The following is a 16,786-nucleotide window of genomic DNA, read 5'->3' on the forward strand; positions in this document are numbered from 1 at the left end:
CCAGCCGGGGCCCCCGAGACCCCACACATGCCTTTGTCTAGCCACACGTGACAGAGATGATGGCACGGAACTCTCCGGGGAGATTCAGAAATAAGTTTTGGTATCTGTGAGGGCACTTTGAGAAGTCTGTGAGAAGGAGGCCAGCGCTGTGGCGTAGCGGGTAAAGCTGCCACCTGCACCTCACATGGATACAGGTTCAAGACCTGGCTGCTCCACTTCCGATCCAGCTCTCTGCTATGGCTTGGGAAAGCAGTGGAAGATGGCCCAAGTCCTTGGGCCTCTGCACTTGCATGGGAGACCCAGAAGAAGCTCTTGGCTCCTGGCTTTGGATCAGCCCAGCTCCGGCTGTTGCAGCCATGTGGGGAGTGAACCAGCACATGGAAGACCTCTCTCTCTGCCTCTCTGAAACTCTGTCTTTCAAATAAATAAATAAATCTTTTTAAAGTTTGTGAAAAGGGGGCCGGTGCTGTGGCATAGTGGGCTAAGCCTCCACCTGTGGTGCCGGCATCCCATATGGGCGCTGGTTCAAGTCCTGGCTTCTCCACTTCAGATCCAATCCCTGCTAATGGCCTGGGAAAGCAGTGGGAGACGGCCTAAGAGCTTGGGTCCCTGCACCCATGTGTGAGACCCGGATGGAGCTCCTGGCTCCTGGTCCAGATCGGCCCAGCTATGGCCATTGTGGCCATTTAGGGAGTTTCTGTCTCTCCCTCCCTGTCTGTAACTCTGCCCCTGAAATAAATAAACAAAATCTTTTTTTAAAAGTTTGTGAAAAAATGGTACAAAAAGATGATGATTCTGGTACAAAATAACCATGCGCTTTCTTCGTAATGCGCATTTCTCAGGAATATTAAAGACCCCTTGTCTGTTCGCTGTGCATCCTGCGTCCTGCACCCACACACTTGGTCATTTCTTACATGAAGGCTCTTCACGTGTAACCAGGCATTCACGGGCGTTCACGAGGAGGTCCACAGGGGCTGGCGTGGTGGCCCAGCCGGTTAAGCCGCCTCCTGCACTGCCCGCAGCCCATGTGAGCGCTGGTTGAATTCCCAGCTGCTCGACTTCCCATCCAGCCCCTGCTAATGCATCTGGGAAGCATGGAGGATGGCCCAAGTGCTGGGGCCCCTGCCACCCACGTGGGAGTCTGGATGGAGCCCGGGCTCGTGGCTCCAGCCTGGCCCAGCTCTGGCTGCCGCTGCCATTTAGGGAGAGAACCAGCAGATGGAGGGGCGCTCTCGCTCTCGCTCTCTCTCTCTCTCGCTCTCGCTCTCTAACTCTGCCTTTCAAACAAATAAATAAACATTTTTTTTTGACAGGCAGAGTTAGACAGTGAGAGAGAGAGACAGAGAGAAAGGTCTTCCTTTTCTGTTGGTTCACCCTCCAATGGCTGCTGCGTCCGGCACACCGTGCTGATCTGTAACCAGGAGCCAGGTGCTTCTCCTGGTCTCCCATGGGGTGCAGGGCCCAAGCACTTGGGCCATCCTCCACTGCCCTCCGGGCCACAGCAGAGAGCTGGACTGGAAGAGGGGCAACCGGGACAGAATCCGGTGCCCCGACAGGGACTAGAACCCGGTGTGCCGGTGCTGCAGGCGGAGGATTAGCCTAGTGAGCTGCGGCGCCGGCCAATAAACATTTTTTTAAACAGGCCCCCTGCAGCTTTCCCCGTGCACAGGGCACCGTGGGTTCTCCGTTCCTGGTCTGTGTGGGTCCTTTCTCAGCCACTCGGTTCCCAGGGGCAGGACCCCCACGCCACCACGCGGCACGGCTCCGTCACCAGCGGGCTTTCTGAACCGGAAGTGCCCCCTTGTCCGGGGATCTCCGTGCACCTGTAGCTCATGTGTGTGTGGTGCATGTGTGGTGTGTGGTCTGTGTGGTGTGTGTGTGTGGTGTGTGTGATGTTTGTGTGTGGTGTGTGTGTGGTGTGTGTGTGTGGTGTACGTGTGTATGTATGTGTGTGTGGTGTGTGGTGTATGTGTGCGTGTGTGGTGTGTGTGTGTGTGTGGTGTGTGTGGTGTGGTGTGTGTGTGTGTGGTGTGTATGTGTGTGGTGTGTGTGGTGTGTGTGTGTGGTGTGTGGTGTATGTGTGCGTGTGTGGTGTGTGTGTGTGTGTGGTGTGTGTGGTGTGGTGTGTGTGTGTGTGGTGTGTATGTGTGTGGTGTGTGTGGTGTGTGTGTGTGGTGTGTGTGTGTGGTGTGTGTGGTGTGTGTGATGTTTGTGTGTGGTATGTGTGTGGTGTGTGTGGTGTGTGTGGTATGTGTGTGTGGTGTTATGTGTGTGTGTGGTGTGTGTGTGGTGTGTGTGTGTGGTATGTGTGATGTGTGTGGTGTGTGTGTGTGGTGTGTGTGTGTGGTATGTGTGATGTGTGTGGTGTGTGGTGTGTGTGTGTGGTGTGTGTGTGTGTGTGGTGTGTGGTGTATGTGTGTGTGTGTGCGTGTGATGTGTGTGTGGTGTGTGTGATGTGTGTGTGTGGTGTGTGTGTGTGTGGTGTGTGGTGTGTGTGGTGTGTGTGATGTGTGTGGTGTGTGGTGTGTGTGTGTGTGGTATGTGTGATGTGTGTGGTGTGTGGTGTGTTTGTGTGGTGTGTGTGTGTGGTGTGTGTGGTATGTGTGATGTGTGTGGTGTGTGGTGTGTGTGTGGTGTGTGTGTGGTGTGTACGTGTGTGGTGTGTGTGTGGTATGTGTGATGTATGTGGTGTGTACGTGTGTGGTGTGTGTGTGTGTGGTATGTGTGATGTGTGTGGTGTGTGGTGTGTGTGTGTGGTGTGTGTGTGTGGTGTACGTGTGTATGTATGTGTATGTATGTGTGTGTGTATGGTGTACGTGTGTATGTATGTGTATGTATGTGTGTGTGGTGTGTGGTGTGTGTGTGTGGTGTACATGTGTATGTGTGTGTATGTATGTATGTGTGGTGTGTGGTGTGTGTGTGTGGTGTACGTGTGTATGTGTGTGTATGTATGTATGTGTGGTGTGTGGTGTGTGTGTGTGGTGTACGTGTGTATGTGTGTGTATGTATGTATGTGTGGTGTGTGGTGTGTGTGTGTGGTGTACGTGTGTATGTATGTGTATGTATGTGTGTGTGGTGTGTGGTGTGTGTGTGTGGTGTACGTGTGTATGTGTGTGTGTGAGATGTTGATTTCCAGTTGCACGAGGATGTCCACGCTTGTAGAGAGCAGAGCTTCTGTCTTCTACCCAAACGCCTCCCGTGTGGGCCCAGGGCAGTGCGCTCACTCGCCTCCCATGGTGAGAGCTGATGGAGCCGCACGAACGGGGCCAATGTCCCCCCCGGGCTGACAGAGCCGCATGCACGGGGCCCACGTGCCCACCTGGGCTGTCACAGCCACACGCACAGGCCCACATCCCACCTGGGCTGACGGAGCCACACACACGGGGCCCACGTCCCCCCTGGGCTGACGGAGCCACACACACAGGCCCACGTCCCCCCTGGGCTGACGGAGCCACACACACAGGTCCACGTCCCCCCTGGGCCGGCATAGCCACACACACAGGCCCACGTCCCCCCTGGGCCGGCATAGCCACACACACAGGCCCACGTCCCCCCTGGGCTGAAGGAGCCACACACACAGGCCCACGTCCCCCCTGGGCTGACGGAGCCACACACACAGGGCCCACGTCCCCCCTGGCTGACGGAGCCACACACACAGGGCCCACGTCCCCCCTGGGCCGGCATAGCCACACACACAGGCCCACGTCCCCCCTGGGCCGGCATAGCCACACACACAGGCCCACGTCCCCCCTGGGCCGACGGAGCCACACACACAGGCCCACGTCCCCCCTGGGCTGACGGAGCCACACACACAGGCCCACTTCCCCCCTGGGCTGACGGACCCGACACACAGGCCCACGTCCCCCCTGGGCCGGCATAGCCACACATACAGGCCCACGTCCCCCCTGGGCTGACGGAACCACACACACAGGCCCACGTCCCCCCTGGGCTGACGGAGCCACACACACAGGCCCACGTCCCCCCTGGGCTGACGGAGCCGCACACACAGGCCCACGTCCCCCTGGGCCGACGGAACCACACACACAGGCCCACGTCCCCCCTGGGCTGACGGAGCCACACACACAGGCCCACGTCCCCCCTGGGCCGACAGAACCACACACACAGGCCCACGTCCCCCCTGGGCCGACGGAGCCACACACACAGGCCCACGTCCCCCCTGGGCTGACAGAGCCACACACACAGGGCCCACGTCCCCCCTGGGCTGACGGACCCAACACACAGGCCCACGTCCCCCCTGGGCTGACGGAGCCACACACACAGGCCCACGTCCCCCCTGGGCTGATGGAGCCACACACACAGGCCCACTTCCCCCCTGGGCTGACGGACCCGACACACAGGCCCACATCCCCCCTGGGCTGACGGAGCCACACACACAGGCCCACGTCCCCCCTGGGCTGATGGAGCCACACACACAGGCCCACTTCCCCCCTGGGCTGACGGACCCGACACACAGGCCCACGTCCCCCCTGGGCTGACGGAGCCACACACACAGGCCCACGTCCCCCTTGGGCTGATGGAGCCGCACACACAGGCCCACGTCCCCCCTGGGCTGACGGAGCCACACACACAGGCCCACGTCCCCCTTGGGCTGATGGAGCCGCACACACAGGCCCACGTCCCCCCTGGGCCGACGGAGCCACACACACAGGCCCACGTCCCCCCTGGGCCGGCATAGCCACACACACAGGCCCACGTCCCCACTGGGCCGACGGAGCCGCACACACAGGCCCACGTCCCCCCTGGGCCGACGGAGCCACACACACAGGCCCACGTCCCCCCTGGGCCGGCATAGCCACACATACAGGCCCACGTCCCCCCTGGGCCGGCATAGCCACACACACAGGCCCACGTCCCCCCTGGGCCGACAGAACCACACACACAGGCCCACGTCCCCCCTGGGCCGACAGAACCACACATACAGGCCCACGTCCCCCCTGGGCCGACGGAGCCACACACACAGGCCCACGTCCCCCCTGGGCTGACGGAGCCACACACACAGGGCCCACGTCCCCCCTGGGCTGACGGACCCGACACACAGGCCCACGTCCCCCCTGGGCTGACGGAGCCACACACACAGGCCCACGTCCCCCCTGGGCTGATGGAGCCACACACACAGGCCCACTTCCCCCCTGGGCTGACGGACCCGACACACAGGCCCACGTCCCCCCTGGGCTGACAGAGCCACACACACAGGCCCACGTCCCCCCTGGGCTGATGGAGCCACACACACAGGCCCACTTCCCCCCTGGGCTGACAGAACCACACACAGGCCCACGTCCCCCCTGGGCTGACGGAGCCACACACACAGGCCCACGTCCCCCTTGGGCTGATGGAGCCGCACACACAGGCCCACGTCCCCCCTGGGCTGACGGAGCCACACACACAGGCCCACGTCCCCCCTGGGCTGGCATAGCCACACACACAGGCCCACGTCCCCCCTGGGCCAGCATAGCCACACATACAGGCCCACGTCCCCCCTGGGCCGGCATAGCCACACACACAGGCCCACGTCCCCCCTGGGCCGACGGAGCCACACACATAGGCCCACGTCCCCCCTGGGCTGATGGAGCCACACACACAGGCCCACTTCCCCCCTGGGCTGACGGACCCGACACACAGGCCCACGTCCCCCCTGGGCTGACGGAGCCACACACACAGGCCCACGTCCCCCTTGGGCTGATGGAGCCGCACACACAGGCCCACGTCCCCCCTGGGCCGACGGAGCCACACACATAGGCCCACGTCCCCCCTGGGCCGGCATAGCCACACACACAGGCCCACGTCCCCCCTGGGCTGACGGAGCCACACACACAGGCCCACGTCCCCCCTGGGCTGACGGACCCGACACACAGGCCCACGTCCCCCCTGGGCTGACGGAGCCACACACACAGGCCCACGTCCCCCCTGGGCTGATGGAGCCACACACACAGGCCCACTTCCCCCCTGGGCTGACGGACCCGACACACAGGCCCACGTCCCCCCTGGGCTGACGGAGCCACACACACAGGCCCACGTCCCCCTTGGGCTGATGGAGCCGCACACACAGGCCCACGTCCCCCCTGGGCCGACGGAGCCACACACACAGGCCCACGTCCCCCCTGGGCCGGCATAGCCACACACACAGGCCCACGTCCCCCCTGGGCCGGCATAGCCACACACACAGGCCCACATCCCCCCTGGGCCGGCATAGCCACACACACAGGCCCACGTCCCCCCTGAGCCGACAGAACCACACACACAGGCCCACGTCCCCCCTGGGCTGACGGAACCACACACACAGGCCCACGTCCCCCCTGGGCCGACGGAGCCACACACACAGGCCCACGTCCCCCCTGGGCCGACAGAACCACACACACAGGCCCACGTCCCCCCTGGGCTGACGGAACCACACACACAGGCCCACGTCCCCCCTGGGCTGACGGAGCCACACACACAGGCCCACGTCCCCCCTGGGCCGACGGAGCCACACACACAGGTCCACGTCCCCCCTGGGCCGGCATAGCCACACACACAGGCCCACGTCCCCCCTGGGCTGGCATAGCCACACACACAGGCCCACGTCCCCCCTGGGCCGGCATAGCTACACACACAGGTCCACGTCCCCCCTGGGCCGACGGAGCCACACACACAGGCCCACGTCCCCCCTGGGCTGACGGAGCCACACACACAGGCCCACGTCCCCCCTGGGCTGACGGAGCCACACACACAGGCCCACGTCCCCCCTGGGCCGGCATAGCCACACACACAGGCCCACGTCCCCCCTGGGCTGATGGAGCCACACACACAGGCCCACTTCCCCCCTGGGCTGACGGACCCGACACACAGGCCCACGTACCCCCTGGGCCGGCATAGCCACACACACAGGCCCACCTGGGCTGACAGAGCCACACACACAGGCCCACATCCCCACCTGGTAGTGCACGAAGCGCATGTCTCGCGAGTAGAGAGCCGCCGTCCACTGGCAGCTGGGGTCCGGGGGGATGGCTCTGGCCAGCTGCTCCAGCGTCCTCTGGTGGTGGGGGTAGAACTTGTGAGCCAGGGTCAGGTGCAGCTGCTTGGTGCACGGCTTCACGGTGCAGTCTGTGGGGTGAGGGGCGCACAGGCTTGAGGGGCGCCCTCTCCTGGACAGCCAGGGCCGCTCGCCCGGGACCCCTCAGCCCTGCGTGGGCAGCGCCTCCCGCCCCGCCCCGCCCCTGCCCCACTCTCCCTGTGAGCTCGCTTGGATGCCTGTGGCATCTCAGGGTCACACATGGCGATGCCTGGATCCTGCAAGTCTCTCCAGACGCAGGAAAGAGGAGGGCGTGGGGCTATGGTCAGGGTCTCGGACCCAACCGTTTGCCAGTGAGTTGTCCAAAGAAAGGATTAAGACGGGCAAAGCAGGAAGCTTCTTCACCCCCAGGCTGTGCACACGACTCCGCAGCCGGACCCCTAGCTGAGCTCCCGTCCAACAGTTTATGGCTTGGCCGTAGAGTCCCAGGAGAGCACCCAGCACCTCTAATGGACACCTCGCTTTGGTCAAGCAGGAAGCCTGGGGCCGCCGAGCCCAGCCAGCTTCTCCCTGCAGGTCGGGGGGCAGCCTGGGCCTGGGGTCAGCAGCTTTACCCTGGGGGAGGCAGGGCACGAATGCTTTACCCTGGGGGAGGCAGTCGGTGCCTTCGCAGCGACTGCTCTGGCTCTGCCACCCAGGGGACCGGCCTGAAGCCTCATCCGGCCCCTGTGGGCAGGGGGACCGTGGCAGAGCACCGGGGCCTGGCCAGCTTCCTGTTCCAGAGGCCTCTCGGCAGTCGTGACCAGGGACCTGGCCACGCAAGTCCCTTGCAGACACGCAGGGTCTGATGCCCTGGAAGGCGGCCACAGGAGGTCGGGGGCTCCTGATGCCTGCCTGCCGTGGGTGGGCGGGCTGCTGGGTTGCAGCCTCTGAGCCACTTGGCCGCAGCTCGAGGCCCGCGTGGCAGTGGGGGAATTCCTGCTGTGACATTTTTCAGCAGGTTCGAGAGGATGGGCTTGCCAGGTGAGTCAGCGTGACCTGGAAAGAACCAGCCTCGCCGGCTCGGTGACTCACCCGCTTCTGAACGGGCCCTTGTCTTACACTGGCCCCGAGGGGGACCGACGATGACCTGAGCCGCGATTGGCAGCTTGTCCCCAAGGGGACCCCTTCTAATCCGCTCAGGGTCAGGCCGAGGGCAGGGCAGGGACATGGACATGAGGTCAAAGCCGGCGCTCCCAGGAAGTGGGGCCGGTCAGCGTGAAACCCAGGCCGTGGACGAGAGCAGGGTTCAAGTTCGGGTTCCACCGGGGCTGGTGAGGGCAGTGGCTCCCTGGGGTTTCTGCAGCAGTCAAGGGAGATTTAGATGCTCCCAGACCCCAAGCCCGCAGCTCCCAAGCCAAGGCGCGGACAGGGCCATGCACCCTCTGAGGGTCCTCTCCTGCCCCTCCCAGCTCCTGTGGCCCTAGGAGCCCCCGGTGTGGCTGCCTCGTTGCAGTCTGCCTGGGTTGCCACAGGGCTGCCTCCTCTCCTTGTCGGGGCACCAGGCACTGCACAGTGATCACTCAAAGCAACCCAGCCCTGCTGCCTTACCCAGGCAGGGCCCCACGCGAGGGAGCCAGCTGAGGCCCCTGGTGGACATCAGTTATGGGGGACACGCTGAGCCCAGCCCAGGGACCCTACGCAGTCCCTCACCCTTGGCAGGTGTGGCCTCTGTTTCAAGAGGCCAAGGAGACCCCGGAGGAGTAGGTGAGATGCCGCTGGATGTGTGGCCTCGGGACAGCAGGAGCCACGCTGACCTCTGGGGTGGGCACCGCCCAGCCTCCAGAGGCTGTACAAGGCCACAAAATCGCTTGGCCTGGCCCTGCCAAACAGCCATGGGCGGAACCCGAAATTCAACAGAGCTACAGCGGGCTCATTTTTAAGCAATTTTGTGCGACCCACGAACCAGGTTGTAAATATCCCAAAAAGGCGTCTCACCCGAGGAGCCCCAGCGGCTGGAGACCTGCACAGCCCCCCGCCCCGGGCTCGCCGCCCACCTGCTAAGACCGAGGCCTCCGAGGCGAACACCATGGCGAACTCGCGGATGAGGTCGGCGGGGCCGTCGCTGATGAAGAAGCCCAGGTAGCTGCCGGAGGAGTGGAGAGCCAGGGGCACGGCGGGCGGGAAGGAGGCGCGGGCCCTGTCCCCCGCCTTCTTCAGGGCCTCGTACAGACACTCCACCTTCTGGTCTTCGCACTGCGGGCACGCGACAGAGCCCGGGTCTCCTCTCCGCTCAGTTTCTCCCACAGAAGCCGTGCAGCCGGCGGAGGGACGCGCCCCCTCCCCTGCCCCCGTGTGCCAGGCCCTGCCTCTGCCCCCCAACCCCCAGCCAGGCCCCTCCCTCCCGCCTGCCCACCCCGGGTCACAGCTTTGCTCAGTGGCCGGACGTGGTGTTGGGGCTCCCAGCAGCCTCAGAGGCGGCGGAGGGGCTCAGAGCCCCAGGGGAGCCCTCAGAGCTTGCTTCGTCATCAGCCCTGGGTCTCGGGCCGGAGAGACGGTGATGGCGGTGATGGCTGGGGGCCTGTGGAGCTTTTTCTTGCCAAGGCTGGGTTCCCCTCTGTGTCGAGCACCGAGCTGGGCAGGGCTGGGGCTCGTGCCCTGGGGGAACAGCTGGTTTACTGCCAGCAGAGCGCGGCCGGGCCAGCGCGGGGCAGAGCAGCTGTGCCTTCTCCCGGTCCCTCCGGTGGGGCTTAGGGAAGCGGCTGCCAGCCCCCGCCTCACCCCAGACCCCCGGCTCCTTTATTTTAGGGTGTGATGCTTTAGGTATGTTTGTGACAGAGCATATTCGGAACTTAGATGAAAGGAGTAATGGCTCTACCAAATAAGGAGAAATAAAAAGCAAGAAGACCATAGCCCAGCCGGAAGACAGGCACGGGCACATTTGCAGATAGTCACAAAATTCTTCCCGTGAAAGTATACAGTGTGGCGTAGGGAACAGTGTTGCAGCATACGGAGTACCAAGCATCAGCACCCAGTCCTGTGATGGTCTGCCCTGTAGCCTCAGTCTGATTCGTCGTGGGTAGTGTAGCACACAGTGCAGTATGCTCTACTCCACAACCCCTATGCGCTCTCCCGGGACAAGCCCTGGGTTTGTGCCAGCCACAGTCCCCAACTCCTCGGCATGAGGAAGCCCCGCCCTGCTTCAGGCCCTGTGCTGGTCTCGGGGCACGGGTGGGTGGAGCACCTACGGTCCTGCAGACAGAACGGAGGCAGGAGTATGGGGGGAACCCCCCACCCCAGTCTCTGGGTGCTGGGGAGAGGGACTGTGAGCTGAGCGTGAAGATGAGCAGAAGGGCAGCCCCCCCATCCTGGTCTCTGGGTGCTGGGGGGAGGGGCCGTGAGCTCTGGGTGCTGGGGGAGGGGCCGTGAGCTGGGCGTGAGGACGAGCAGGAGCCAGCGGGTGAAGGCGGGAATGATGGCAAAGGCGGCCCCCCCGCAGGTCTGGGTCAGCCCGACAGGACGAATGGGCTTTGGCCTCATTGCACACGGGCTGCTGGGACGCCCAGCCCCATACCACAGCCCTGGTTGCCCAGGGACCACGGGGACGCCCTGGGCCGGCTCACCGTGAAGAAGTCGCAGAGGGTCACGTGCGGGAAGACCTCGTGAGCCCTGTTCTTGGCACACTGGCGCCTGCTCTCCTTCCAGAAGTCCTGTAGTCGCTCCAGCAGGGGCCCCGTGGGACAGAGGAAGAGGGCGTACTCCTGGGGAATGGGGTCGTCGAGCGAGGGGTCGTCACAGTGGCAGCGCAGCCTGCAACAGAGACCAGGCCGTCGACCGGGAGTCTGCCCCGAGCACAAACAGCCGCCAGGACCCTGCCCAGCGTGGCGGGATGTGCTGAGCCTGTCATGGGCACGCGCGGTGGCATTGAGTGTCCGGCCGGCCCTGGCTGAGCCGCACCCAGCGGGGCCCGGTGTGTGGCCTCGGTCCCTGTGCACCTGCACTCAGACCCGTGCCAATCTGATGCCAAAGCCTTGGAGTTGACACATTTAGTGGAAAAAATATTCATGTCTTCGTTTTACCGCAAACTTGAAATTAAATGTAAAAGCCCAAACCATAAAAACTGGGCCAAGTTTAGGTGGCTGTTCCATTTCCTTCCATTCAGGAAGTTAATTTGAATACAAGGGAAAACGACGTACAAACCCCACAGGAGCTGCTTCCCACTGGTCACAAAAACGGAAGCAGAACCGTCCACGAGACACGGTTTCCCCACCTGTCCAGCTAGCAGCGTTTCTAAGGGATGGAAGGTGTCCGGCGTCGTGGTGTCGCTGGTTAGGCTGCGGCTTGTGACGCCAGCGGCCACGTAGCAGTGCAAGGTGGAGGCCCTGCTGCTCCGCCTCTGATCCGGCTGCCGGCTAATGCCCCTGGGAAAGCACGGAGGACGCCCACGTGCCGCCACTCACCCGCAGGGGACGGCCCAAGTGCTGCGCCACCCACCCACGCGGGAGACCTGGAAGGAGTTCCAGGCTCCTGGCTTGGGCCTGGCTCAGCCCAGGCCGTTGCAACCAGCAGTGAGTGAACCAGCAGATTGCAGATCTGTGTATGTGTGTGTGTGTCTGTCTGTCCCCCCCCCCCCCCACTTTGTAACTCCATCTTTCCAATAAATAAAATAAATCTTAAAATAAAGAAACTTGGCCGGTGCCGTGGCTCACTAGGCTAATCCTCCACCTGCGGCGCCGGCACCCCGGGTTCTAGTCCCGGTTGCTTCTCTTCCAGGCCAGCTCTCTGCTGTGGCCCGGGAAGGCAGTGGAGGATGGCCCAAGTGCTTGGGCCCTGTACCCGCATGGGAGACCAGGAGAAGCACCTGGCTCCTGGCTTCAGATCAGCGCAGCGCGCCAGCCGTAACAGCCATTTGGGGGGTGAACCAATGGAAAAGGAAGACCTTTATCTCTGTCTCTTTCTCTCTCACTGTCTAACTCTGTCTGTCCAAAAAATAAAGAAACTTAAGGAACGAGCCAATAGGTAGCTCTGCGTGTGCCTTACAAACCGCCGACTGCTGTCCGGCTACCGTGCACCTGGACCTCAGCGCAGATCTGCAGTTCCCCTGAGCTTTCCCTCCGCTCAGCTTTGGCAGCGTGGATTTTTTTTTTTTTAAGATTTATTTATTTTATTTGAAATTCAGAGTTACACATACAGAGAAGAAGAGGCAGAGAGAGAGAGAGAGAGAGAGAGAGTCTTACATCACTGGTTCACTCCCCAGATGGCTTCAACGGCAGGAGCTGGGCAGATCTGAAACCAGGAGCCAGGCGCTTCCTCCCGGTCTCCCATGCAGGTGCAGGGGCCCAAGGACTTGGTCCATCCTCCACTGCTTTCCCAGACATAGCAGAGAGCTGGATTGGAAGCGGAGCCCTTAGGATTTGAGCCGGCGCCCATATGCCGGCACTGCAGGCAGCGGTTTTACCTGCTGCGCCACAGTGCCGGCCCCCAGCGTGGATCTTTCAAAGGCTGCAGCCCATTACTTTCACACGATGGCACTTCAGAAAGCCCATGGAGATGGAGTTGGAAGATGAATCTATTCTGGTGCAAAACACTTTGAGGTCCACGCTCGACTTTTCCATACTGCACGTTTCTGTGAACTTTAGAAAGCCCTCTTCGCAGGGGTTTCAAAATTCTTTGAACCAAAATAAGCTTATCTTGAAATTCCATTTTCCATAAACTTTTTAAGTCTTCTCCTATAAAATATTGCACTTGTCATTCCCATAGGAATGGACATTTACATTATTTTTTTTTTTTTAAAAATAAGAGCAAAACAAAACAAAAAACGTGGGGCTGGTGCTGGAGTCTTGGTGCAGCAGGCTAGCCCCTGTTCATGTTGCCGGCATCAACTGGTGAGCCGCTTTGAGCTCCCGCTGCTCGGCTTCCGATCCAGCTCCCTGCGAATGCCTGGGAAAGCAGTGGAAGATGGCCCGAGTATTTGGGCCCCTGCACCCACGTGGGAGACCTGGAAGAAGCTCCTGGCTCCTGGCTTCGGATCAGCCCAGCTCTGGCTGTTGCAGTCATCTGGGGGAGTGAACCAGCAGATGGAAGACCTCTCTCTCTCTCTCTATTTCATCCTCTCTCTCTGTAACTCTGCCTTTCAAATGAATAAATAAATCTTAAAATCACAAAAATCCCCCAAGGCTGGCTCACCTCTTCCGGGCCCTGCGAGTTTCTCTCGGCAGATGCCGGGAGGTGGATCTGCCGGGTGCTGAGGCCACGCGTGTTCTCAGGACCCACAGGCACCGGCTCCTCCCCAGGGCTGCCAGCGAAGCTCGGGCCCTGCCCCCACTGCAGCCACCCCAAGCACCTCTTCTGTGTCAGTGGCGTCACTTTGGGCCTCCCTGGCTAGTGGGGCCCATTCTGGCTGAGTCTGGGGGACCCAGGACCCCGCTCCTTACTGGCAGCTCTGGGCCGTGCCCCTCCCAGCGGTGGGCGTGGCCCAGGCCCCAGGTTTCAGGGGTGCAGGAGCCTGCAGGGCTGGGGGCTTCCCAGAGCCCTGTGGGGGCTTTGAAGTGCTGCTCTTGGCCTGGAGGGTTTTTTGGGGGAGGCACCTCCCTAAGAACACAGGGCTCACAGTCTCACAATCCCTCTGCCTGTGCCCCACGGGCCCTGTTGTCACACTGTTGGTGCTCCTTGTGGCTGTCCTAGGTCACAGTGGGACGACTTTCCCACTAGGCTCCGCGGCACCTTCCCAGGGGCGGGGTTTCGGGAGCCCGCTCCGTGGTGCCCAGGTCTTGGGCGCCCACCCCTACCCCCGTGGGCAGACTGGTTCTCTCCCGAAAGGCAGCCGAGAGCTGCTCCGTGCGTCTCCAGGGAGCTGCCAGGTCCTTGCCGGTGTCGACAGAGTTTGATTAAATCAGAGTTTTATATCCCAAGGTCTCGTTTTTCCATTTACATGGGGGCTGCGTGGTATGTACTGAGGTGGGGGCTGGAGGTCGGCTCACCCGGCCACCCCCGCAGAGCCAGGTCCAATGGGCTCAGGCCAGCTCCACCCACGCCCCCCAGCGGCCCCACTCACCAGCTGCAGGCCTCCTCCGCCGTCTTTCTCCCCGTGGCTGCCAATGCTTTTAGCCTGGAGACACAGCAGGAAGCAGACTCAGGGCTGGGCCTCAGCTCCTTTGGAAGCAGACTTAGCAGGCCGAGCCCGCCGCGGCTCCCGGGCGGGGGTCTCTCTTGCCAGGCACCCCTCCCCCACCCTCCAGGACCCCCCAGGCTGCCCACATCCCCCTGCTGGCTTCCCCCCAGTCATCCCAGCTCCAGCCTGGGTACAGGGTCCAAGCACTGGACACCTGACCTCTGCACTCCCCCATACTCTGCAAACAAGAAAAACCGCCCTGTGTGGACCCCGGGGTGGCCTCGATGGGACAGGGCCCTGGCTGGGACCCTGACACATGCAGCCCTGTGCCAGTCTCCCTCAGCAGAACGGCGCTCACCCTCCAGGCTCGGCTCAGTCATGCCCCCTTCTCTGGGTGGTCTCTGCCCAAGGCAGGTGCACCCTCAGGCCCTGGAGCCCCCACTGCAGGGACCCCCGCCATGGGCTCGTCACGCTGTGTGGGAGCCCGGGGGTCTGATTGCTCACTGCCCCGGGCCAGGAAGGTGGATGTGTTGCATTGAACGTAACTGAGCTGGCATAGACTGGACCGGAGGGAGCCCAGCCCGGGTTAGGGGGAAACGGCTGGGCTCGGTGAGGAATTCCGTGGTGCTGGCCACGCTGCCATCTGGGGAACACCCACAGGACGTGGCTGCCCGCAGAGGCCGTGGCGATCAGTCTCGAACGGAGGTGTAGATGAGAAACTTAGAACACACCTCTAAGCGAGCGGAGTTTTGAGTCTGAGTCCATGCTGCAGCAGCTAAGGGGCCACAGCCAGGACCCAGGAACTCGACCCAGGCTTCCCCGTGAGTGGCAGGACCCCGGCCACGTGAGCTGACGGTGCGGCCTCCCAGGGCCCGCTTAGCAGGAAGGTGGGGTCGGGAGGTCTCGCCCCCTCCCAAAGCCGAGGCTGCCCACAGCGTATTTCTGTCGTATTTTCCCTGCTTGTCCAACAGCAGGGCCAGATGCGTGTCGCCGGCTTGCTCGGGAAGCCATAGCTCATCACTTCTCCCCGAGGCGCCCGCGTCCACGGCCGGCCTTGGCCTTGGGGACCAGCAGGCGGTGCTGAGCCCGCCTCTGTGGTTCCCCAACCGTTCTGTTTCATCATTGGGCACTCAGAAGCCTCCCTGCGGACCAGGGCTCTCCTAGACCTGGAAATGTCACCTGCAGCATCCCCAGGCCGCACCACCAGGCCCCAGAGCCACACACGGCTGCTAACGTTCACCGGTCCACAGGTCCCGGCGTCGGGCAGCCTGCAGAGCTGTCCTCTCAGGGCAGAGAGGGACAAGGCTCTCCGTGGGGGACACCATCTTGCTCGGCTGGGCGGCTGCTTGCCCAGGAAGTCAGGGCCCTGGGGCGGAGGGCCGCAGAGGGTGGGCCCCAGCCCTGCAGGCGGCGGTACTCACGCGGTGTGCACCGGGAAGCCCATGGCCAGGAGGGGGTCCAGGAGCGAGGGGCTGCCGCGGCCCTTGAGCTTGCTGGAGACCTTGGCGTAGAGCTGCGTCTCCCCAGCCGCCATCGCTTCCTGCCAGCCTGCACGTTGCGCCGAGCAGATAAAGCCAGGGAGGAGAGCAAGGGGAGGCTGAGGCCCCGAAGAGAAACCTCAAGCTGCTTGTGATCTCTCTGACAGAAACCGATATCCTGTTTGCATGGGCTGCTGGCGTCAGGATCATTCTGCAGACTGCTGGGTGCGGCGCCCACCCGCCCAGCTTCCCCCGCGGGGCCGGCCCTGCAGTCCAGCCATGGCCTGGAGGGAGCCTGGCGTCCACGCTGACGCGGGAGGTGCCTGGGAGCAGGGATACGTGGGAGCCCAGGGCAGGGGGAGCAGAGGACATCGGGGCTGGGGCCTCTCCCCTGCGCCCGCTGCCTCCCTGGAGCCACACGGAGCCCAGTCTGGGCGTTAGCCAAGGGGACGTTCAGCCACACTGCCCTCAGCCTCCGGCCCCCACAGGGTCTGTGTCCAAGGACTCAACCCGCTCAGATGGAAAGAGGGGGCCTGTGCTGAGCGGGATGACTTTGTTCCTTGCCGCGCAGAACTGTTAACAAAGCGTTCGCCTGCTTTACGTAGCGTGAGCGCGCAGATGACTCCCAGCTCACGGCGGGATGTGCGCGGGTTCTGTGGGCAGAAGACACGGTTTATGCGAGTATCAGGGACTGGAGCGCTGCAGGCCTGGGTGTCCGCCGTGGGCGCTGGACTTAATCCCCACCACCCCGGGACAACCCCATTTCCACTGTCCCTCTCGCTCTAAAACTTGGTGGCTCTCTCAGTTATCCAGTGACGGTTTGTCGTCTGTACAAGCCTGTAGTTTAACAGGTGTTAACACGCACGCAGCCCCAGGCTCTCCGGCGAAGTGCGCTCACCCCGAGCTCCCAGGGCCCGCCGTGACACGCTGATCTGCCAGCAGGTGCGAGCTGCAGCGCCCCCAGCCCCGGAGCGCTTGACAATGTCTGGGGACATTTTAGATGTCACAGCTTGGAGGCGGGGACTGCACGACTGTTATCCGGCCCCAGACGTCCGTGACACTGGCGTGGGTGACTGGGGCAGCCGTGAAGACGCCTCTCGGCACACCTGGGCTCCATATCCCAGTGCTAGGTCTGAGCCCTGGCCCCACTCTGCATCCCGGGAGGCAGTGGGCATGGCTCAGTGACTCGGGTCCCTGCCACCCACGTGG

At 62.7% G+C, this 16,786-nt stretch overlaps 1 protein-coding gene across 2 annotated transcripts in view; it reads right to left on the reverse strand.

Annotated features, from left to right (window-relative positions):
• The window catches only part of UBASH3A (ubiquitin associated and SH3 domain containing A), a 30,570-nt gene extending 14,937 nt beyond the window's left edge, over positions 1-15,633 (reverse strand). For both annotated transcript variants that reach the window (XM_062175148.1, XM_062175149.1), the window contains exons 1-5: positions 15,521-15,633; positions 14,043-14,096; positions 10,612-10,798; positions 9,046-9,244; positions 6,932-7,101 (exon numbers count right to left, since the gene is read on the reverse strand). In XM_062175148.1, the coding sequence (XP_062031132.1) occupies positions 6,932-7,101; positions 9,046-9,244; positions 10,612-10,798; positions 14,043-14,096; positions 15,521-15,633 (723 nt within the window). The remainder of the gene's footprint in view (positions 1-6,931; positions 7,102-9,045; positions 9,245-10,611; positions 10,799-14,042; positions 14,097-15,520) is intronic.
• Between the last annotated feature and the right edge of the window lie 1,153 nt (positions 15,634-16,786).

Source organism: Lepus europaeus, chromosome 2 (assembly GCF_033115175.1).
Source record: "Lepus europaeus isolate LE1 chromosome 2, mLepTim1.pri, whole genome shotgun sequence".
Classification (NCBI taxonomy): Eukaryota; Metazoa; Chordata; class Mammalia; order Lagomorpha; family Leporidae; genus Lepus; species Lepus europaeus.